This window comes from Rhinoraja longicauda, chromosome 18 (assembly GCF_053455715.1).
Source record: "Rhinoraja longicauda isolate Sanriku21f chromosome 18, sRhiLon1.1, whole genome shotgun sequence".
Classification (NCBI taxonomy): domain Eukaryota; kingdom Metazoa; phylum Chordata; class Chondrichthyes; order Rajiformes; family Arhynchobatidae; genus Rhinoraja; species Rhinoraja longicauda.
In genome coordinates this window covers 20,670,945-20,694,735 of record NC_135970.1, presented here as the reverse complement: position 1 = coordinate 20,694,735, position 23,791 = coordinate 20,670,945, and the positions used below count along the sequence as shown (strand labels likewise).

General features: G+C 51.2%; 1 protein-coding gene across 2 annotated transcripts in view; it reads left to right on the top strand.

The window, feature by feature from the left end:
• The first annotated feature begins 12,958 nt into the window (after positions 1-12,958).
• Positions 12,959-23,791, top strand: part of LOC144602314 (AMP deaminase 3-like) — a 37,193-nt gene continuing 26,360 nt past the window's right edge. Inside the window, exons 1-4 of one of the 2 annotated variants that reach the window (XM_078415267.1) lie at positions 12,959-13,064; positions 19,756-19,996; positions 21,165-21,360; positions 22,724-22,889. In XM_078415267.1, the coding sequence (XP_078271393.1) occupies positions 19,776-19,996; positions 21,165-21,360; positions 22,724-22,889 (583 nt within the window). In that variant the 5' untranslated portion in view covers positions 12,959-13,064; positions 19,756-19,775. Of the gene's footprint in view, positions 13,065-14,957; positions 15,021-19,755; positions 19,997-21,164; positions 21,361-22,723; positions 22,890-23,791 lie in introns of those variants that run through there. The other variant, XM_078415266.1, reaches the window with a different exon arrangement.

The following is a 23,791-nucleotide window of genomic DNA, read 5'->3' as shown; positions in this document are numbered from 1 at the left end:
GCTGAAATAAAGATGATTTGAAAAGAAACGCCCCACATTGCTGTGACTCTTCTTGCTTGCTTGCTTTTCAATTAAATTGAATAATTCCATGAGGGTACGTTCAAACCGTACGCAAGTTCAAATGGTGGTGCCAAGAGAAAAATACTAGAGTGCAGAATACAGTGTTAGGGTGTGGTCGCATTACAGTTAGAGATCTCCATCACTTGCAATGTGAGAGGTTGGGTGATGGCACTGGTTTATGGGAGGACCGTTCAGTAGTCTGAAAGCAGAGGGGGAATCAGCAATTTGGTGGTACGTGCTTCTAGATGGAGATGGGGTAAGAGTAGGAGGATAGGGAGTCTGGTCTGTGTTGTACTGGGCCACATCCGCAACGCCACCGTTTCTTGCTGCCTTCGGCAGGGCTTCCCAATGCTAAGAGTGGTGTGAATCTTTGATGATATCGGCTGCCTTTCTAAAGCAATAATCCTATAGATTTCTTCAGTATCACAAAATGCTGAAGTAACTCAGCAGGTCAGGCAGCATCTCAGGAGAGAAGCCTGACCTGCTGAGTTACTCCAGCATTTTGTGATGCCTTTGATTTGTACCAGCATCTGCAGTTATTTTCCTACACTATAGATTTCTTCGGTGAGGAGGTCAGTGTCTGATAGACCAAACAGTTTCAACCAGTCTCAGTAGTTGCCTTCATTCCTGAGTGTTTGAGTTACCAAACCAGGCCATGATGCAACCAGTCAGTATTGTCTCTTCCATCCACTGTACAAGTTCAATCGAGTATTTGTCAACATTTTGAATCTGCTCAATGTTTAAAGGAAGTTGATGAGCTTTCTTTGTAATTGCATCAATGTGCTAGGCCCAGGACACGTCTGCAGAGGTATGTAATAAACTGTACCCTGCCTAGCTGTAGGGGCAAAGGTTAGGAGCTGAAATGGTCAGGCAGGGTGGGGAGAGAATTTCCAGGAATTTAAAGTATAGCTTATTGCCACGTGTACTGAGGTACAGTAAATAGCTTTTGTCCCGTGCTAACCAGTCAGCGGAAATACAATGCATGATTACAATTGAGGCATTCAGTGTACAGAAACATAAGGGAATAACGTATAGTGCAAGGTAGGGCATTTAAGTTGGCATGGATGTGTTGGGCTGAAGGGCTTATTTCTGTGCTCTATGACTGGATTTGGGTTTATTTCCCTGGCTTGCCTGTCCAGAGCAAGTGTCACACTGCAAAAGGAGTCGACCATTCAAGGCAAAGATGAGCAGTGATGTCTTTGCCGAGACAATTGTGAATCTTTGTTATTTTAGAAACAGAAAAATAGGTGCAGGGGTTGAATTCCACAGATTCACAACTCTCTGGGTGAAAACGCTTTTCCTCATCTCGGTCCTAAATGTCCTACCTCTTATTCTTAAACTGTGACCCCTGGTACAGGACTCCCCCAACACCAGGAACATTTTTCCTGCATCTAGCCTGTCCAGTCCTCTAAGAATTTTATAAGTTTCAATATGATCCCCTCTCATCCTTTTAAATTCCAGTGAATACCAGAGACTGGAAACTCTGTCACCCTAGTACATCCAGTGCAGAAATCAGTAGACATTTGGATAGGAAGAACATCAAAGGAGGTGGGAATAAGCCAGGGGGAAGATTGGTTGTGATCCCATGGAACGGAGGAACAAATTGTGACCTATTGTTGGTTCTTGCGTTCTTAATCTTAACCTGAGAAAGCTCAGATTCTTTGAGTGAATCAGAAACAGTTAACAGGTTCATCCATCAAGTCGTTCGACCGGCAAACAGCATGTTGACCTTTCTAGTGGAAGGGATGTAGTTAGGGCGTTGTAATTAGGGCAGGTTTGTTCTGGTTGTTCCAGGATGTTGATGAGGCCACACCGAACATTCCAGGTCTCCTTATCTGTCAAAAGGTACAGCAACATTGGAGGCAATGCAAAGGAGATTCCCCAGGCTGGTTCGGGGGATGAGAGGCAGGACAGTTTGGGTCTATATTTCCTCGGGGTTTAGCAGAATGAGGGGTGACTTTGTTCTAACATACAAGATCCTAAGGTGGCTTGACAGGCTAAATGAATGTCCTCACTAGTGGGGGAGTCAGGGACAAGGGGACAAGGTTGAAGGATAAGGTGCCGGGCAACGGCGACCAGCGATCACCCTGTGCACTAGCACTATCAATCCCACGAGGGACAACTTACGATTATACCGAAGCCAAATTGGCCTACAAACTGCACGTCTTCGGAGTGTGGGTGGAAACTGGAGCACCCGGAGAAAACCCATGCGGTTACAGGGAGAACGTACAAACTCCGGACAGACATCACCCGTCGTCAGGACCCGGGTGTCTGGCGCAGTAAGGCAGCAACTCTACCGCTGCGCCACAAATAGAGTCTGTTGTGCAATGTTCAGGTTGGCAGAGCCAGTGATGGATAGATAACACAAGTCATGTTCTAAAACTAAACCTGTGACAAGCACTGATGCGCCGCTGGGTCGCTATTCGGTTCCCGCAGTGGATAATGTCTCAGAAGGTCACACAGTGTTCATCTCCACCCATTCCCAAACATGTTCCTCAATAGCTGGGACCGTGAGATATAAATAGTGCCGATAGAGGGAGGGGTGGCTTGTGGAGAAACCAGTCCAGGTTTCTCAATCATCATTTGCAGCCAATTTCCACCAGTGAAACAAAGCGCCGTGGCTACTGGCAATGTAGAAAGCATAAACTGCAGATGCTGGTTTATCAAGCAAAGACACAAAGTGCTGGAGTAACTCAGCGGGTCAGGCAGCATCTCTGGGTCATTGATTGCCGGTCTTAATCAGCTCCCTTACTGCCCCTCCCACAGTGCGGTGCTCCCTCAGTACTGCCCCTCTCACAGTGCGGCGCTCTCTCAGTACTGCCCCTCCCACAGTGCGGCGCTCCCTCAGTACTGCCCCTCCCACAGTGCGGCGCTCTCTCAGTACTGCCCCTCCCACAGTGCGGCGCTCCCTCAGTACTGCCCCTCCCACAGTGCGGCGCTCCCTCAGTACTGCCCCTCCCACAGTGCGGCGCTCCCTCAGTACTGCCCCTCCCACAGTGCGGCGCTCCCTCAGTACTGCCCCTCCCACAGTGCGGCGCTCCCTCAGTACTGCCCCTCCCACAGTGCGGCGCTCCCTCAGTACTGCCCCTCCCACAGTGCGGCGCTCCCTCAGTACTGCCCCTCCCACAGTGCGGCGCTCCCTCAGTACTGCCCCTCCCACAGTGCGGCGCTCCCTCAGTACTGCCCCTCCCACAGTGCGGCGCTCCCTCACACTGCCCCTCCCACAGTGCGGCGCTCCCTCACACTGCCCCTCCCACAGTGCGGCGCTCCCTCTCACTGCCCCTCCCACAGTGCGGTGCTCCCTCAGTACTGCCCCTCCCACAGTGCGGCGCTCCCTCAGTACTGCCCCTCCCACAGTGCGGCGCTCCCTCTCACTGCCCCTCCCACAGTGCGGCGCTCCCTCACACTGCCCCTCCCACAGTGCGGCGCTCCCTCAGAACTCTGCGGGTCAGTCAGCGTCTGTGGTGGGAACGGGCAGGCAATGCTTGAGGTCGGGACCCTTCTGGTTCTGAGAAAAACTGCCTGATGAGGGATCCCGACTCTAAACGTTGTCTGTCCATTTCCTTCCAGGGATGCTGCCTGACCCGCCGAGTTCCTCCAGCAGTTTGTCTTGTGTGTTAATATGAACCCGTCTCCCTCGGTTTCTGCTGGAGATCAGTGAGTCCCAGGCCTTCCTTTCCCTCTAATCTCCCTCCCACCCTTGGAAACTGCTTAGAGTCATAGAGCGAAACAGTGTTGAAACAGGCCCTTGCCCCAACTTGCCCACACCGGCCAACAATGTCCCAGCTACACTAGTCCCACTTGTCTGCTCTTGGTGTTGTTTGGTGTCGAGTTACTGCATTCCTCTGGGTTAATTGATTGGATACACCCACCTGCCTTCTCCTGAGGGGCCTGTAGATAACTCCCATTAGGGTGTTTTTACCCTTACAATTCCAGTGGTCTAGAAATCTAAATCCCTGCTCCCTGCACCAGCCCCTCAGCCATACATTCATATCCCCGATCTCTCTGTTCCTGCCCTCACCAGCACGAGGTACAGGTAACAGTCCAGAGATAACCACCCTCGACGTCCTACTTCTCAGTCTTCTTCCTAACTCTCTAAACTCACGTTGCAGTATCTTCTTCCTCTTCCTCCCGATGTCGTTCGTGCCCATGTGCACAACTACTTCCGGTTGATCGCTTTCCCTCGCTAGGATGTTCTGAAGCCGCTCCGTGATGTCTTGAACCCTGGCACCAGGGAGGCAACAGACCATCCTCAAGTCCCGCCTGCCGCCACAGAATCTACTGTCCGTACCTCGGACAATGGAGTCACCCACTACCATGGCTCTTCCCGACTTCGGTCTCCCCGGTCGATTCTCCTTGCCTGGATTAGAGCCATCGACCTGCCCGCCGCTCGGACTGGAAGCGTCTTCTGCCCCGACAGCTCCCAAGAGGGTGTACCTGTTTGTAATAGGCACAGCCACCGGGGTCTCCTGGAGTCATATCATATCATATATATACAGCCGGAAACAGGCCTTTTCGGCCCACCAAGTCCGTGCCGCCCAGCGATCCCCGCACATTAACACTATCCTACACCCACTAGGGACAATTTTTTTAAAAACATTTACCCAGCCAATTAACCTACATACCTGTACGTCTTTGGAGTGTGGGAGGAAACCGAAGATCTCGGAGAAAACCCACGCAGGTCACGGGGAGAACGTACAAACTCCTTACAGTGCAGCACCCGTAGTCAGGATCGAACCTGAGTCTCCGGCGCTGCATTCGCTGTAAAGCAGCAACTCTACCGCTGCGCTACCGTGCCGCCCTAATTAAGTCCACTTTCACTCCCCTTTGAAACGGTCTCCCACCTTCGCTTGACCTGGACCCTTGGTGTGACAGCCTCACGGTAGGTCCTGTCCAGGAAACTCTTGCATTCCCGGATGACCCTGAGGTCATCCAGCTGCTTTTCCAACTCCACCACACGTCCATTCAGGAGCCGCACCTGGACACAGTTCTTGCGGGTGTAGCTCCCAGAACCTCCAGCGGTGTCCCTACCATCCCACACACACTGTACCACTGCACCAAGTACCACTGTACTTATCGGCCATTACTTTATTGTCTAAAAACAAATCAGGCTCAAAAACAACTAACCTCCTCACCTCAGCCTCCTCGCCAAAGTCTCGCAGCCAAAGACTCGCACTTTTCTCACAGGGCACTTCCCTCGACAAGGCCACACCTCTTGTGCAAGCCTTATTAATATTAGTCTCTAAATTACCTAATTGGCCAATTTACCAAACTTCTAATTTAATTGATCAGCCAATCCACATACTCACTTCTGTCCTGCCTTCCTGACGAGCTTGGAGGTATGCGCTTCACTGATTATCCTGCATTTAAGAAATTTCAAATGATAAACATAATATATTTATTTTGCATATCTACATATTTTTGTTTTATTGTGCAGTGAGTTATCTAACTTAATTACTGGTTGATCGTCCAACAGTAACAGGTGTAACAGGTTTAGGTGTTGATTCAGCTGTCAGCATGTGGCTCTGTTTTAGTACACTGACTTTGACCAGAGGAATCTGTTTTTTTTGTCTGTACTAACTGAATTTTGTGTTTCAACCACAGTGGTCTTTTCCAACTCACGTTTAGATAAATACTCGGGGATTAGGAATTCATGCTCAGTTTTTCGTTCATCTTTGGCTGGAATCATTTGATCAACAGGAACACTTCAACTTCAACTAAGTATCTTTTTGTTCCACACACTTCCACCATTTTCCCATTATCCCATTTGTCTCGACTGGACTTGTTGGGAGGACTGAGAACATGAACTTGCTCATCTGGCTTGAAGTTCCTCTCCTTTTCATATCATATCATATCATATATATACAGCCGGAAACAGGCCTTTTCGGCCCTCCAAGTCCGTGCCGCCCAGTGATTTGTGGGAGTCAAAGTGGCGTTTTTGACTTAACTGTTTTTGCTCAACTCTAAAGGCCAAATTGGGTTGAACTAGACGTAGGCGTATTCTTAACCTTCTCTTCATCAACAGTTCTGCAGGTGAGTAACCCATTGTGTGTTGTGAGGTTCTGTATTTCAGCAAGAAACTAGCCAAAAGATGTTTCATGCTGAGCTTTGAACTACCCTGCAGAACCTGTTTCTTGAGAGCATCTTTGACAACTCTAACAGACCTTTCGGCTGCCCCATTGGAGGTTGGATGGTATGGGGGAACAAGTGTGTGTTTTACACCATTCAGCTGCATGAACTCTGAACCGTTCTGAACGAAACTGTGGCCCAGTATCAGAAACAAGTTCTTCCGGTAAACCATGGCAGGCAAAAATTTATCTCAATTCATCTATGGTACACTCAGCAATAATGCTTGACCCCATATGCTTAACCTCAATCCATTTGGAATGACTATCTACTCGTACCAGAAAGTGATTCCATTTTCACAAAAATCTACATGAACTCTCTGAAAAGGTCTACTTGGCCATGACCAGGGTTGCAGTGGTGTTTTTGGTGGTTTACTCCGGCAATTTTGGCACATGCTACATTTGCTCACCAGTGACTCGATGTCACTGTCAATTCCAGGCCAATACACAAAACTTCTGGCAATTGACCATGCTTACTACACCAGGATGTTCGGCATGAAGTTCATCCATATAGACAATAGATAATAGACAATAGGTGCAGGAGTAGGCCATTCAGCCCTTCGAGCCAGCACCGCCATTCAATGTGATCATGGCTGATCATTCACAATCAGTACCCCGTTCCTGCCTTCTCCCCATACCCCCTGACTCCGCTATCTTTAAGAGCTCTATCTAGCTCACTCTTGAAAGCATCCAGAGAATTGGCCTCCACTGCCTTCTGAGGCAGAGAATTCCACAGATTTACAACTCTCTGACTGAAAAAGTTTTTCCTCATTTCCGTTCTAAATGGCCTACCCCTTATTCTTAAACAGTGGCCCCTGGTTCTGGACTCCCCCAACATGTTTCCTGCCTCTAATGTGTCCAATCCCTTAATAATCTTATATGTTTCAGTAAGATCCCTCTCATCCTTCTAAATTCCGGCATATACAAGCCTGGTCGCTCCAGTCTTTCAACATACGACAGTCCCGCCATTCCGGGAAGTAACATAGTGAACCAATGCTGCACTCCCTCAATAGCAAGAATATTCTTCCTCAAATTTGGAGACCAAAACTGCACACAGTACTGCAGGTGTGGTCTCACTAGGGTCCTGTACAACTGCAGAAGGACCTCTTTGCTCCTACATTCAACTCCTCTTGTCATAAAGACCAACATGTCATTAGCTTTCTTCACTGCCTGCTGCACCTGCATGCTAACTTTAAGTGACTGATCAACAAGGACACCCAGATCTCTTTGTACTTCCCCATTTCCTAACTTGACACCATTCAGTTAATAATCTGCCTTCCTGTTCTTTCCACCAAAGTGGATAACCTCACATTTATCCACACTAAACTGCATCTACCATGCATCTGCCCACTCACACAACCTGTCCAAGTCACCCTACATCCTCATAGCATCCTCCTCACAGTTCACACTGCCACCCAGCTTTGTGTCATCCACACATTTGCTAATGTTACTTTTAATCCCTTCATCCAAGTCATTAATGTATATTGTAAATAGCTGCGGTCCCAGCACCAAGCCTTGCGGTACCCCACTAGTCACTGCCTGCCATTCTGAATCCATAATCCAACATCCATAATCTTGTTTCTCAAAGACTCTGGTACAACCACTCTGTCACCCCACTTAATGCATCCCTGCCCACATGATAATTCATGGCGTCGATTATGGAAAGGCTTCAGTTCTGAGTTCACAACTGAGTTCAATCCACTATCGATTTCAATCCAACTATTCAATGTCTGTTCATAGACACTCTTCAGCACAGTGTTTTTCTCTGTTTCTGCTGCAATTTCTGTTGCAGTCACTGGAAAGTCTTCATCTACAACTTGCAGTGTGTTGATTGAGTTCTCACTTCCCACATCAGAGTTCTCATGGGGCAACCGGGACAACGCATCTGCAACTGCTTTGCACTTGGAGCTTCTGTACTCAACCTTGTGGTCATACTGGGACAGCAGAATTGCCCAGCGCTGCATCCTTGATGCCGCCGTGGAAGGTATAGCTGACTTGGGACCCAGTATCGTGAGTAGTGGTTTGTGATCAGTCACAAGGGTGAATGATCTACCAAGAAGAAACTGGTGGAATTTCTTGATTCTGAACACGATGCTGAGTGCTTCCTTTTCTATCTGTGCATAGTTGCGCTCACTTGGTGATAGGGTGCGGGATGCAAAAGCAATAGGCTTTTCCTGTCCGTCATCCATTACGTGGCAGATCACTGCACCTACACCATAACTTGAAGTTTCATCTCGCGTGTCGTGTCATAGTGAACAAGGAGTTTGTCACTAGACAAGTTTTTCTTGCAGATGTCATATGCACGTTGCTGTTCCTTTCCCCACGTCCATTTCCCATCTTTTTGTAGCAGATGATGTAGTGGCTTTAGCACGGTTGTTAAATCTGGAAGGAATCGTGCACCATCCCAAGGAATGATCGTAGCTTTGACACATTGTTGGGCTTTGGAGCATTCACTATTGCTTCAACTTTCGCCTTCACAGGGCGCAGTCCGTTGGTGTCTACTTTGAGTCCAAGGTAGACCACCTCTACTGCACAAATGCACAGGGGTGGGGTGGGGGGTGGAGGGTGGAGGGGGAGCGGAGGGGAGGGTGGGGGGGAGCGGAGGGTGGGGGGGAGCGGAGGGGTGGGGGGGTAGGGGAGGGGAGGGGGATTGGCGGTGTTGGCGAGGGGAGGAGAGGTTGGCGAGGGGAGGAGAGGTTGGCGAGGGGAGGAGAGGTTGGCGAGGGGAGGAGAGGTGGGGAGGGTGGGAGAGGTGGGGAGGAGAGGAGAAGGGGTGGGGTGGGGGGGAGGAGAGGAAGGGTGGGGTGGGGAGGGGGAAGGAGAGGAGGGGCGGGGAGGAGGGGTGGGAGAACGGGAGGAGAGAAGGGGAGGGGTGGGGAGGGAAAGAGGGGGTGGCGAGGAGGGGAGGGGAGTGGGTACATTCAGAGGCATTCTGGTGTATATAAGTCCTTTATTAGCAGATCATTGGCAGTACAGATGCTGGCTACTGTTACCTCCAGCCCTCAGGATAGTCTGCTAACACCAGGGTAACGCAGTACAAAACCCGGCCTGGATTATGGACCGGATGCACAACAGTAAAACCAGACATGGATCTACATCCCCCTTCTTAAGCATAAGCCCCCAAACTAAATAAGAGTATATAAAGCCACTACAATATGGAAAAAAACTGCAGCCTACCGATATCCTAATATAAGGGATGAAAACAGCAACTACGACAAACGCTAAGCAGAGGAGGATACAAATTGAGTAAGATAAATGAAAGGGAACGGTAAGGACTGTAATTAATCAGAGTCCATACTAAGTGTCTAGCCACAGTCTTGGTACTTGGGATTGGGCTTGCAGACCTGTCCTGCATGAGTACGATACAGGCCCTCTGCCTTTTATCGTCGTTATTGAGGGAGTGCAGCGTAGTTTCACCAGGTTAATTTCCGGTATGGCGGGACTGACATATAATGAAAGAATGGGTCGACTGGGCTTGTATTCACTGGAATTTAGAAGGATGAGAGAATATCTTATAGAAAAATGTAAAATTCTTAAAAGATTGGACAGGCTAGATGCATAAAAAATGTTCCTGATGTTGGGGAAGTCCAGAACCAGGGGCACAGTTTAAGAATAAGGAGTATGCCATTTAGGACTGAAATAAGGAAAATCTTCACCCAGAGAGTTGTGAACCTGTGGAATTCTCTGCCACAGAAGGCAGTGGAGGCCAATTCACTGGATGGTTTTAAGAGAGAGTTAGATTTAGCTCTTGGGGCTGAAGGAATCAAGGGATATGGGGGAAAAGCAGGAACTGGGTAATGATTTTGGATGATCAGCTAGGATCATATTGAATGTCGGTGCAGGCTCGAAGGGCCGAATGGCCCAATCCTGCACCTATGTTTCTACTGAGGGATCGCCACACTGTGGGAGTGTTAGAAATTTTCCAACAAATGACTATTACAAAAACTGAGGTACAACTGAACGAACTTTATTGAGAGAGAGAGAGAGAGAGAGTCATACAGAGCACAGGAGTCTGTACGAAACTGCCTCAGTCAGCTATCTATTTATTCACAAAATGCTGGAGTAACTCAGCAGGTCAGGCAGCATCTCGGGAGAGAAGGAATGGGTGACGTTTCGGGTCGAGACCCTTCTTCAGACAGCTATCTGTTGTGCCCTAGGCAGTTTCGGTAAGCGATCTTGTGAAACAACTTCTGGCCATGCCCGTAATTATCTTATAGGTGCAGACACAGACAGAATACACAAGGTAACAAATACATAAATGTTCCATCATTTTCCTCCTGTTTATACAAATTTACTGAATTATAATCTAAAACAAATTTATGTCCTTCGAGTTGAAGTCCCCAAGTTTCTTCACGGAACCACATGTTCTCTTGACTTTCTGTAGTTCGATCATTCGTGAGGATTCAATCAGTCAGGAATGTTTCTCTCAAGTCAATTTCATTGCATTGTCTCTCTTCTGCTTTGGTTGGTATTAGTTCGTATAACATAGTCATTTTCTTCGTGAGGGCCGTTTCAATCAGCCGCTGGGCGAGTCCTCTCACACAGGGGATGATGCAGCAGCCCAGGCAGACCAGTACCCTTGCAATGACTATGAGAGCAGTTAGTGCAGAAATAACAACATTTTTCCATTTCCCGAACCATGAGTCCAGGAACCCTGTCCAGGAGGTGTCAACTCCCGAATTCTCAGCCAATTCCTCTGCCAGTGAAGTGAGTCCAGCCAGGGCTCTGGAGACTGACCCATCAGGTGCGGTATTATTGGGAATAAAGGTGCAACAAGATGATCCGAACATTACGCATACTCCTCCCTTGTCTGCTAGTAGCATGTCCAAGGCCATTCTATTCTGCCAGGCCATTAGACTGGTCCGATCTAGTTGTTCGGCTAACCCTTTCACAGCATCTCTTGTATAATTGATAAATCGCTGCTGATTATAATATAAGTAATTTATCCAATCTACATTATTATTAATGGTTGACCACCAGAAGATGACAGACTCAAATCCTGCAGCTATCTGATTGCGTGCCTTAAATTCATCTGGATCCCCTCTGGGCACTCCAATTTCATCTACGTATATGTGTGCATCAAAAGAACCCTTAGCAAGTTCCCTTTTCACTCTATTCCCTGTCTCGGATTTCTCCTTCACATTTTTCACATTTTACGAGAGTAAATGGCATCATCAGCTGTATCAACGCACAGGTACCTTTCCAGTTCTTAGGTAGCTTTGCCCTCAATATTCTCCCTCCACAGTACCACCAAACATCTGCCCTCCCGACCTCGTGTTCAACCTGAGCAGTTGCGTTCAACCCTGGCAAGGGACTAGATGATAGTGCAGGGGTGGGAATGGAGACGTAATCTCACACTATAATCTCACACAACTTCAGTCTTCCCAGTTCCTTACCTCCAAGATCCCATCCAGCGAAACGATTAAATTTTCCGCCGGTTGGTACAGTGAATGGAGGTGGGATCCTGTCCTTAACTACGGGGGGGGGAATAGAAAATGCAAATCTGTGCAATTCTTATTCTGTGGCTTGCGTTTACTAAGGTACAATGATAACATGCATTTGACTCCGCCTGGTGAGTTGGTAAATTTTAACGGGAAGGGTGTTGGAATAAGTTATGGTTTTGCGGATACACAAGCATAACAATCCGTCCTGTTTAAGGACTTAACTGTGTAACGCATCCATTCCAGCCATGCATTATCATCCGTATATCCAGTCTCAATTTCCAGACTCTTCCGGAGGTCTGCTACTGGGATGACCTTAATTATTTGTTCTCCTGTCTTTGGTGGTGCCCGAGTTTCCTTATCTACCTGGGGCCTTACTGTTACTTTAGTGTCTGCTGGTTCGACTACTCTCACTTCCAACTGGTTACAGGGATCCTTGCAACTAACTTCGACACACAAGTAATACCACCCTTCATCTTTCTTCTGGATGTTCCTCACGGTTATATACGTTTTCCAAGGAGGCTGTGTATTTCCCCATCTTCCCCGGTTACTCCAGCCAGGGTTCGTGTGGGTGTAGGACTTTCTTATTAACGACCATCGCTGGTATTGCGTGATTCCGGTCTCTTTATGGCCTGAGGCCTCAGAGTGTTGTTAAACATAATGCCATTTCGAGCATTGCAACTGTCAGTTTTATACTGACATGGGTCGATTTCAAAAGTGCTAGTACTTCCTTGGGTCAGGTATATTGTATACTTTGCATATGCTGTGGTGACTAATGCAATTCCACTCAGATTAATCAGCCCCCACTTGATGGTATGGGAGATGTAGGTTTCCGATCGTTACTGGACCTATACAGGCCGTCAGCCGTCGTCAGAGCTCCTACTCTGAAGTTGGGATTTTTACTCTTTTGCAGTATGTGTGTGATATGTACCCACGTTGGCCTTTCGGCGATTCTTACCTCAGTGGGAGTAGTAAGTTGTACTTGATACGGACCTTCCCACCGAGGGCTTGACCACCTTTTTCTTTTGATAATTTTTGCGAACACCCAGTCTTTAATTCCTCCACGAGATTCCCTTCCGTTTGGTCAAGACCTGTTAAACCTTTCAACACACGAGATTTGTTTATTAGCATTTTTCTTCATGTACTGTGCTAGGGTACTATCTTCACTCACTGTCTCAGAAAACTTTTTGTAGAACGGGGTATTGGAATGGTTTACCATACAATATTCAGTACGGGGACACTCCCCTTTTCGTGGCAGCATTCTCATGTTTAATAAGACTAATGGGAGGCAATCTATCCGCCATTGCCTTCCTTAAATTTCCATCAGGGAGGGGCAGATGCCAGTGAGCAAGAGGCTGAGAGACCGCACAGTGGGGTGGGGCAGTGCAGCGTGGACTCACACACTCGCTCGCCGCTTTTGTAGAGAATCCGGGCTCAGGTAAAGTGGGTTCCTCGTAACCGGCAGCCCACCCTATCCCACACACCCTGTCCCAGTTCGGGGTAGACACGGGGAGGGGGTGGGAGAGGAGAGGAGAGAGGAACGGAATGTCTCCCGCTGCCGCTATGTGAAGCAAGGCGAGGCTGTTTCTGTTGCAGTTGCCAGGATTCAGTTGCGTGGCCAGAGGAAGTGTTTAAAAACAACACCCCTTGTACACACAGCATGCTTGTGCGAGGTTGGTGTTTAGACCGGTATTTGGTGGGGGGGGGGGAGGGGGGAGCGTTCAGGAGGAGGGTAGTCGGAGGGTGTTTTAGGGGGTGGGAGGTGAGGGAGTGGTGTCTTGGTCTTCTGGCTGCTTCTCTTTCCACTGACTTTACACCTCTTTACACGGCAGCGTCTCTTCCTCGCGGGGTTGAAGGGCAGGTGGGGAGGGGAGGTGGGGAGGGATAGCAGGTAGGGAAGGGGAAGGGGGGGGTGGAGGGAGGGGAGGGGAAGGGGGGTAGATTGGCCATGGTGCTAATGCAAAAGTTGCAGCGGCTTCACCACTACCACGGCCCCTCCCCCGGCGAGGGTAGCTGGGGATGGGGGTGAGGGGGGAGAGAGAGGGTGGGTGAGGGGGGAGAGAGAGGGTGGGTGAGGGGGGAGAGAGAGGGTGGGTGAGGGGGGGAGAGAGAGGGTGGGTGAGGGGGGGAGAGAGAGGGTGGGTGAGGGGGGAGAGAGAGGGTGAGTGAGGGGGGAGAGAGAGGGTGGGGGAGAGGGAGGGTGGGTGAGGGGGGAGTGGGTGGGATAATAGTGCGGGGAGGTAGGGAGTGGGGGGAGAGCGAGGAGGGGGGGGGGGAGAGGGAATGGGGAGAGAAGGGAGGGACGGGGGGGGCTGTGTGTTTAAACTCTGGGCGTTGAGCTGAGAGTGAGGGGGACTGCGGAATGGCCGAGTGTGGGCAGTAATCTCCGAGTCACTCCCACCGACCCTGTCATCCGGCACGGAAACAGGCCCTTCGGCCCGACTAGTCCATGCCGACCAAGATGTCCCACCTAAACTGGTCCCATTCCCCTGTGTTTGACCCTTGCCCTCTAAACCTTTCCTATCCAAATTTATTTTTAGCATTGCGATTGAACCTGCCTCTTCCACCAAACAACCCCCTTCACAACCGAGAGAACAAACTTCAAATCCCCATTGCCTTCAGTACACCGAGTCACCGGGTTAATACCCTCCCTGGTCGCCAATAACAAGCCGGGTGTCCGGGGGAATCCCTGGCTCCACACCGCTATGTATCCAGTGTCTAATCATAATGTCCTCGTCAATAATTATATTGAGAATAATGATAATGGGATCCTGACAACAGCCCTGAATACGACAGTCTGACACAGTCCCACACAGCCTGGCCCGGGACACAGCCTGGCCCCAGACTGGCCCGGGACACAGACTGGCCCCAGACTGGCCCGGGACACAGACTGGCCCGGGACACAGACTGGCCCCAGACTGGCCCGGGACACAGCCTGGCCCCAGACTGGCCCGGGACACAGACTGGCAGCGTCACCTTGCCCGGCCCGGCTGTTAATCCCGGGTCTGTCTCTGTTTCTGAAAATAGCCGCGGGTCGCGGGAATAAAACCCGGAGCGGCTCAGAGCCCGCGGTCAGAGAGAGAGGGAGAGAGAGAGAGAGCGGGCAGAGGGAGAGAGAGAGAGAGAGCGGGGAGAGGGAGAGAGGGAGAGAGAGGCAGCGGGAGAGAGAGAGGGAGCGGGAGAGAGAGAGGGGGCAGAGAGAGAGAGAGGGAGAGAGAGAGAGGGGGGCAGAGAGAGAGAGGGGGCAGAGAGAGAGAGGGAGAGAGAGAGAGAGAGAGAGAGAGAGAGCGGGAGAGGGAGGGGGAGAGAGAGAGAGAGAGAGAGCGGGGAGTACCGGGAGAGAGTGGGGGAGCACCGGGCGGAGCGGGAGACGGTGCGTGGATGTCCGGGACAGGTAAGGACAGGGTCTGTGCCTCTCGTTGTGGGGTCCGCGGAGTTTGCTGCCTTGCTGTGGCGCCCCTCCCGTCCCCCACGTCCTCCAGGACCGATCCGCGCAGGGTCCAGGGTAGAGGTCCCTGGGCTGGGCTCCGTGTGGAGGATCACTGCTGGGGGGGGGGGCGAGGATCACTGCTGGGGGGGGGGGGGGGGGCGAGGATCACTGCTGGGGGGGGGGGGGGCGAGGATCACTGCTGGGGGGGGGGGGGGGGGGGCGAGGATCACTGCTGGGGGGGGGGGGGGGGCGAGGATCACTGCTGGGGGGGGGGGGGGCGAGGATCACTGCTGGGGGGGGGGGGGCGAGGATCACTGCTGGGGGGGGCGAGGATCACTGCTGGGGGGGGAGAGGATCTGCTAGGGGGGGGAGGGGCGAGGATCACTGCTGGGGGGGGAGAGGATCTGCTAGGGGGGGAGGGCGAGGATCACTGCTGGGGGGGGGGGCGAGGATCACTGCTGGGGGGGGGGCGAGGATCACTGCTGGGGGGGGCGAGGATCACTGCTGGGGGGGGAGAGGATCTGCTAGGGGAGAGGAGGGGGGGGCGAGGGACGGAGGATGGGGAGTGAGGAGGGACGGGGGATGAGGAGGGGCGAAGGGAACTGAATGAGAGGTGGAGAGGGGATAAAGAGGGGAATGGAAATGAGGGGATTGTGAAAAGGGAGAGGGGAAGACAGAAGTGAGAGGGAGGGAGGGAATGGAGAGAGGGGAATGGAGTGGGAGGGGAGGGGGAGGGAGGTATGGTGAGGTGGAGCAGAATCAAAGAGGGGAATGAAGTGGGACAGATTGCACTTGGACTGAGTATCTCGTTCCCTGCAAGTGGCATCGCATGTAGATAGGATAGTGAAGAGGGTTTATGGCACGCTGGCCTCCATCAGTCAGGGTTTTGAGTATAAAAGTTGGGACGTTACCGTTGTGCAAAACGTTGGCGAGGCCACGCTTTGAGCACTGTCTCACTCTGCTATAGGAACGATGTCATTCCCCTGGAAAGAGTGCAGTGAAGATTCATGAGGATGTTGCCAGGACTCCAGGGCCTGCCTGACCTTTAGGGAGAGAAATGAGAGGTGTTGCATTTTGGAAAGACTAACATGGATAGGACCCTCAGGACTGAGGAGAGGGAGTGGGATTTACGTGGGATTGGGATACAGGGCTGTGGGGAGAGCAGGGCGATGGGATTAACACAGTACTGGGGGGAGAGCAGGGAGGTGGGGTTGGGATACAGGGCTGTGGGGAGAGCAGGGCGGTGGGATTGGGATACAGGACTGTGAGGAGATGTTAGGGGTCGAAACAGGGTTGTGGGGAAAGTGCGGGGCAGAGGAATTAGTGTGGGTTCGATGCGAGAGTAGGGATTAATGCTGAGCTTGTGGGGAGAGAATGGATTAGTGGAGTTAGTGTGGGATTGATGTAGGATTGTGGGGAAAGAGTGGGATTAGTGTGAGATTGATTCGGGACTGTGGGGAGAATGTAGGGATTGATACAGGGCTATGGGGAGAGAGCAGGGTAATAGGATTAGTGTGGGATTGATACCGGGCTGTGGGGTGGAGGGGCGGGGGAAGGGCAGCGTTCTAGGATGTGTGGTATTTTTTCAGTTGAGGGGTAACTGATTTACAAGTCTGAGGTTTAATGTAATTGCGCAAACACTGAAGTTTTGTTGAACTATTGGCAATCGAAAGTGCCCTGCCACCAACTGTGGAGGAATGTTTTCTGAAGAACAGGTTTAAAAATACAGGAGTAACTCAGTGGGTCAGGCAGCATCTCAGGAGAGAAGGAATGGGTGATGTTTCGGGTCGAGACCCTTCTATAGACTCGACCCGAAACGTCACCCATTCCTTCTCTCCAGAGATGCTGCCTGACCCGCTGAGTTACTCCAGCATTTTGTGTCTGCCATCTGGTATGGTATAACTTGCTTTCATCGGTTGGGGCACTGAGTATAAGAATCAGGCAGTCATGTTGCAGGTTTACATGACTTTGGTTTGGCCATATTTGGAGTATTGTGTGCAGTTCACCATCATCATCATCGGCGGTCACTCGAAGCGAGTACGACCGTCCTCTCCATTGGAGGACGCCCGTGCGTGACTTTGTTTAACGTGGGGAGTCTGGTGCACAGGCAGCCACCACACGGTCTTTGACAGACCTGGGTCAGGATCCAGTGGCATGGAGTCCAAGACGACCGGGAACCCTTTTTCTGCTGCAGCCTTCATCCGCCTTCCCAGCCATTGTAACACTCCACTAAAGTCAGCCATCGTCCTCTGCCTGTTCCACCATTGAGGTCGGTTGGATTGCTCTTGGTCAGGGACCTCCCCCACGACCTTACTATCATATCATATCATATATATACAGCCGGAAACAGGCCTTTTCGGCCCTCCAAGTCCGTGCCGCCCAGTGATCCCCGTACATTAACACTATCCTACACCCACTAGGGACAATTTTTACATTTACCCAGCCAATTAACCTACATACTGCCATGGGTGACCCTAGCAGGGGCATAACTCCAGACGGCATCGCTCTCAGGATCTCAGGACCACACAAGCTTCTCCACCATGACACGGTGACAATCCACGACAATGGGTGTCCCCATTACAGGAAGGATGTGGAGACTTTGGAGAGGGTGCAGAAGCAGTTTGCAATGTCACTGCCAAGATTAATGGGGGGTATTAGCTATAAGGAGAGGTTGGATTGTTTTCTCTGGAGTGTCGGAGGCTAAGGGGAGAATTGACAGAAGTACTGTATCTAAAATGATGAAAGGCAGAGTAGATATGGTAGACTGTCAGTCTTTTTCAAGACTAGAGGGCATAATCTTAAGATCAGAGGGTGATAGTTTAAAGGAGATGTGTGGGGCAAGTTGTTCTTTTGCACAGAGTGGTGAGTGTGCAGAATAAACTGCCAGAGGTGGTGGTGATAGTGGTGCTTATGAGGCTTTTAGATAGGATAGCCACAGGGGGATGCAGGGAATAGAGGGACATGGATCATGTGCAGGCAGAGGAGATTAGTTTAACGTGGCATCATATTTGACACAGCCATGGTGGGATGAAGTCCTGCACTGTTCTGTGCTCTGTGAAGATGTTGTCAGTCTGGCTCAGGGGTATTTGTCGTTGGTCTATGTTTAGATGTGGAATGGAATCTGAGCAGATGCGTGTGAACTCTGACCCCTCCAAAACACCCTTCCTTGTCCACAAGATGTCCTTGGCCGTCGCATGCCCTCGAACTGAGTGCGTCACTGTTCCTCATCAGAGGGCAGGCGAGGGGCGTCACTGTGGAAGGTATGGGGTCACATACAGACCAGGCCAGTTGAGGACACAGGTCTACTCTCCTGGCTACTGTCGGTAAACCTGACGATACAATACAATACAATACAATATATCTTTATTGTATTGCATTGTCAGGTTTACCGACACTAGCCAGGAGAGTAGACGTGTGTCCTCAACTGGCCTGGTCTGTATGTGACTCCATACAAAATACGACAGGATTTTACAACAGTTGTAATCACCTGATCACCGTGAAGCAGGCGAGTCCTTATTTAAATCAAAGATAGACACAAAATGCTGGAGTAACTCAGCGGGTCAGGCGGCATCTCTGGAGAGAAGGAATGGGTGACGTTTCGGGTCGAGATCCTTCTTCTGACCCGAAACCTCACCCATTCCTTCTCTCCAGAGATGCTGCCTGACCCGCTGAGTTATCCAGCATTTTGTGTCTATCTTCAATTTAAACCAGCATTTGCAGTTCTTTCCTACACCTTCTTTAAAGCAGATGTATTTAATCTGCATTCTGGGGGTTGAATCCATGTTCAGATCAGTCAGTAAAAAGGCAAAGTGCTGGAGGAACTCAGCGGGTCAGGCAGCATCAGTGAAGGGAATGGAATAGACAGATGATGTTTAGGGTCGGGACCCTTCTTCAGACTGATGGAGTCGAGGGGAGGAAATGGACAGGAAATTGCTTTAAAACCGCGATGTTGCAGCTCTACCAAACTCTGATCTGGCCACATTTATGTACAGTCAGTATGCCCCTTGACAGGAAGGACGAGGAGGCTTTGGAGAGGGTGCAGAAGAGTTTTCCCTCCATGACCCATCGAGATCCTCCAGCATTTTGTGTTTCACTCCAAATCTCTACATCCACATTCTCTCGTGTCACCTGACCAATGTTTAGTTTAGTTTAGACAGGCCCTTCAGCCCACCAAGTTCATGCTGACCACCGATCACATGAACAGTAGTTCTATCCCACACACCAGGGACAATTTACAATTTTACCAAAGCCAATTAATCTACAAACCTGCAAGTCTTTGGAGTATGGGAGCAAACCAAAGCCCCTGGAGAAACCTCATGTGGCCACAATGAGAACGTACAAACTCTGTACATATAGGCAGCACCCATAGTCGGGATCCAACCCGGGTCTCTGGCGCCGTAAGGCAGCAACTCTCCCGTGGTGCCACCTATAATGGGGTGACCAGAACCACACGCAATGCTGCAAATGCGGCCTAACCAAGGTCCTATAAAGCTGCAACATCTCGATTTTAAAGCAACTTTGAACATATCCTGAGACCTGTGGGCGAACTTTCCACACTCTGTGTGAAGGAATCTTCTCCTCTGCCAGAAGGTCGCTGAGTTGAAGTGTTACCCATTCCTTGGAATAATGACTCCAATATATGAACCATAATCAGTTTTTGTTTCTCCCCCCCCCCCCCCCCCCCCCCCCCCCCCACCAGCCCTTTCCCCAGCAGTGGAGATGCCGAGACTTTTCCCCAAGGCTGCTCAGACGGAGGAGGATGAACAAGTGCGGATTATTGCGGAGAAGGTGTTTGCTTCAGCTATCCGCGAGGAAGACACCAAGGATGTACTGTCGATGTTCGACATCGCTGAGGATTGCCCCATCGGCAAACAGGAGGCGAAGGAGAGGGAGTTGCAGAGAGAGATCGCCGAGCAGCTGTCCGAGATGTCAGCCATAAGGTCTGTCTGCGTCCTGGGGTGGAGTACTCCCAGCCAGACCCATCCCACTCTGGGACTGTGCTTGTTTACCCCCTAAACCCCCCCCCCCCCCCCTTCTCTCCTGCAATCCCCTTCAGCCTCTACACCACTTCCACCCCTGAATCCCTTCCAGCCCCTACACCCCTCCCTATCCCTGGAATCCCATCCGCCCTTGTATCCCTCCCCACCCCTGGGATCTTGTCCTCCCCATCCCTGATGCCCCTGCGCCCCTCCCCAAACCCTGGAACCTTGCCCTCCCTACTGCTGTAATCCCATCCCCTCAACCCTCTCCGGCTCCTACACTGCTCCCTTCCTTGCAAACCCCTCCACAGCCACACTGCTCCCCATTCCTGTAACACCATCTGGCCCCTAAACCCTTCCCCCTCCTTGTCACCTCCACCCCCTGCACCTCTCCCTATCTCTATAACCCCCTACTGCCTCTGCACCCCTGCCCATCTCTACAATCCCTTGCCCTTCCCCTTGCATACTCTGCTCTGACTGTAACTCCTTTTAACCCTGATATCCATCCCTGTTTCCGTAACTCCCTACACACCACCTGTCCCTGCAAACCCCTTTGGCCTCTACACGCCCCTTGTTTCTGTATCCCCCTCGGGCCCACACACTTCCTCCTGTCTCTGTAGCCTCCTCTGGCCCCTACACCCCTCTAACTTTATAATACTGTCCACCCCATGTGGTCCCCCTTGTCCCTCTAGCCCCTACACCACTCCTTGTCTCTGTAGCCCTCTACACCCTCTTGCCACAGGAGGTTGTAGAGGCCAAGTCAGTGGATATTTTTAAGGCAGAGATAGATGCATTCTTGATTAGTACAGGTGTCAGAGGTTATGGGGAGAAAGCAGGAGAATGGGATGAGGAAGGATCAGCCATGAATGAATGGCGGAATAGACTTGATGGGCTGAATGGCCTAATTCCTATTCCTTATGACCCCTCCCCAGTGGAACCTAGGGCCAGTGGAAGAACCAGAGGGAGGGATGGTGGACGTGTGGTAGTGTGGTCCCGGAGTAGTGATGGGTGGGAGAGAGTGGTTGGAGGGGGTGGTTACCCTGATCGTCGCCTGGTCTCGCCGATGTAGAGGAGGTCACGTGGACACCAGGGGCCGCCATCATCTCATTGTCCTGATTTGGCTCCACAGGAAGAAGAGTCTCCGGATGATTCGATCCCATTCGCTGTCCTTGCAGATCGCAACGTGCGATGGAGCGCTCCCATTTGCCCTTCCGGCCATGACGCCACCGACGCCCAGTCAGAATGTTCCTCAGCTGGTGCAGCCCCTGCCCTATGAAGTGCCCGAGTTTCAACGAGTGACCATCAGTGGGGATCACTGTGCTGGGGTGAGGGAATGTGGAACCACGCACTAGCTCGCTCGCTCCCAACTCAACACCTAAACCTGCAGAGGCCCCAGAGTAGACTCACAAGGGGGGGGGGGGTCCCCTGCACTGGAGAGCTTGAGCTGGACAGCAGACTCATAGAGAAACAGGCCTTTGTCAAAGATAGGCACAAAATGCTGGAGTATCTCAGCGGGGCAGGCAGCATCTCTGGAGAGAAGGAATGGGTGATGTTTTGGGTCGAGACGCTTCGTCAGACTGACAGGACACTTTGTCAATGCTGGCCATCTTGCCTATCTATACTGTAGGGCGGAACAGTGGCGCAGCTGGTAGAGCTGCTGCCTCATAGTGCCAGAGACCCGGATTCGATCCTGACCTTGGCTGCTGTCTGTGTGGAGTTTGCACGTTCTCCCTGTGACCATGTGGGTTTCCTCCAGGTACTCCGGTTTCTTCTCACATCCCCAAGGTGTGCACGTTTGCAGGTTAGTTGGCCTCTGTAAATTGGCCCCCATTGTGTAGGGAGTGGATGAGAAAGTAGGATAGCATGGACCTAGTGTGGACAGGTGATCATCGATGGTCAGAGCGGACTTGGTGCCTGTTTCCATGCTACAATAGTAAACCAAAAACTAAAACAAAACTATATCCCACTTGCCTGCATAAATACCATATATGTCTAGCCCTGGACAGACAGACCAGTGATATTTTGATATTTTCCCTGGGAAAAGGAGGCGGAGGATTGACCTGACAGAAGTTTATAAAATCGAGAGTGACGCAGATTGAGTGGGGAGCTAGTCTGTTTCCCATGGTGGGGGTGGGGTGTCTGAAATCCGAAGGCAGAGTGTGAGAGGGCAGAGGTTCAAAGGAATGAGCTGCCAAAGGAGGAGGTGGAGGCAGGACCAGTAACGAGATTGAAGAGGTATCGGGACAGGTACCTGAACGGGCGTGATGATCGCCATTGGCGAGTTGGGCCGAAGGGCCTGTTTCTCTCCTGAACAATTCTATCTCTATCTATGACTCTCCAAATCTTTGTCTCTCCTGACCACTGTAAGCCTCTCCTCTTTCATATTCCATCCTGCAGTCCAGAACTCTATGGGCCAGGGGAGGAGGGGCAGGGATGGGGGGGGGGGGGGGGGAAGGGGCAGAGACAGGGAGGATGGGGGGGGGGGGGGGTTCAGGGGAAATAGAGGTAGGGACGGGGTTTGGACCAGAGGTGGGGTGGGGTATGGGGGAGGTGCTGAGATGATGGGGGATGGGGGAGGAAGAGTTGTCACTGAGTTTTTTCATGGGAGGGCAGGTTGGGATGGTGGGGCGAGGGAGTACTGTGGAGAGGCCCAGGGTTTACAGCGGGTCTTCCTGATGTGTACTGCAGATAACTGTGGATGACTATGAACATGCGGCGAAAGGGCTGGTAAAAGCTCTGTTCATTCGGGAGAAATACATGCGCCTGGCCTACCAGACCTTCCCCAGAATAACGGGACAGTACATGCGGTCCATCAAAGATGACCAGTGGCTGGAGGAAGACGAAGTCTTGCCCGGTAAGTCAATTGAATTGTGCTGTGGGGGAAGAGTGTGTGCAGCAGATCATTTTGGGAAGTTAACCAGGGCAGGACCTTGCCCAGTGAACGGTTGGTCCCGGGGAGTGTTGTAAAGCAGAGGGATCCAGGAGTGCAGGTACATAGTTCCCTGAGAGTGGCGTCGCAAGTAGATAGAGTGGTGAAGAAGGCTTTCGGCACCCTGGCCTTCATTAGTCGGGGATCTGAGTATAGACGTTGGGATGTCGTGTTGCAGTTGTGAGATGGGAACATTGGGAGGTCGGGAGGAGGAGGTGGTGGAGCCATTGCGGAGTGGTCAGGTATGGCAATCACCTGGCTTTCTGCCTGCTCACCTTTCCCAGATGTTTGCAGCTGGCTGTGCAGTAGGAAGCAGGTGAGTGTGAACGGCCGGTGAATGGAGTATCCGAGATCACCCTCTCCATCATTGGGGAGAACACGAGTTGCTCTGAACCCCACTCCCTCAGGAGAGGCTGCTTTGCCCTATCTGAAAGCACAACTAGCCCCTGGAGGAACAGGAGGAGGCCACTCAGCCCCTCTATCCTGCCCTTTCATCCCTGTACCCGCATCTCAACACCATCTCCCTTCTAGTCTGTTCCTGCACATAATCCATATCCCTCAATTTCCTGCATATCTATGTGCCTATCAAAAAGTCTTTGAAGCACCACTATTACATCACCACCTCCACCTGTGGCAGCATGTTCCAGGCACCCTCCACCCACAGCGTATAACTAAAACTTGCTAGCACATCTCCTTTCAATGTACTTCCTCTGCCCATAAAACTATGCCCTCCAAGCGTAGGCATTTCCACTTTAGGGAAAATTGGTTCTGATTGTCTACCCTGTCTATGCCTCTCATAATTTTAGATACTTCTTTCAGTTCGGCCC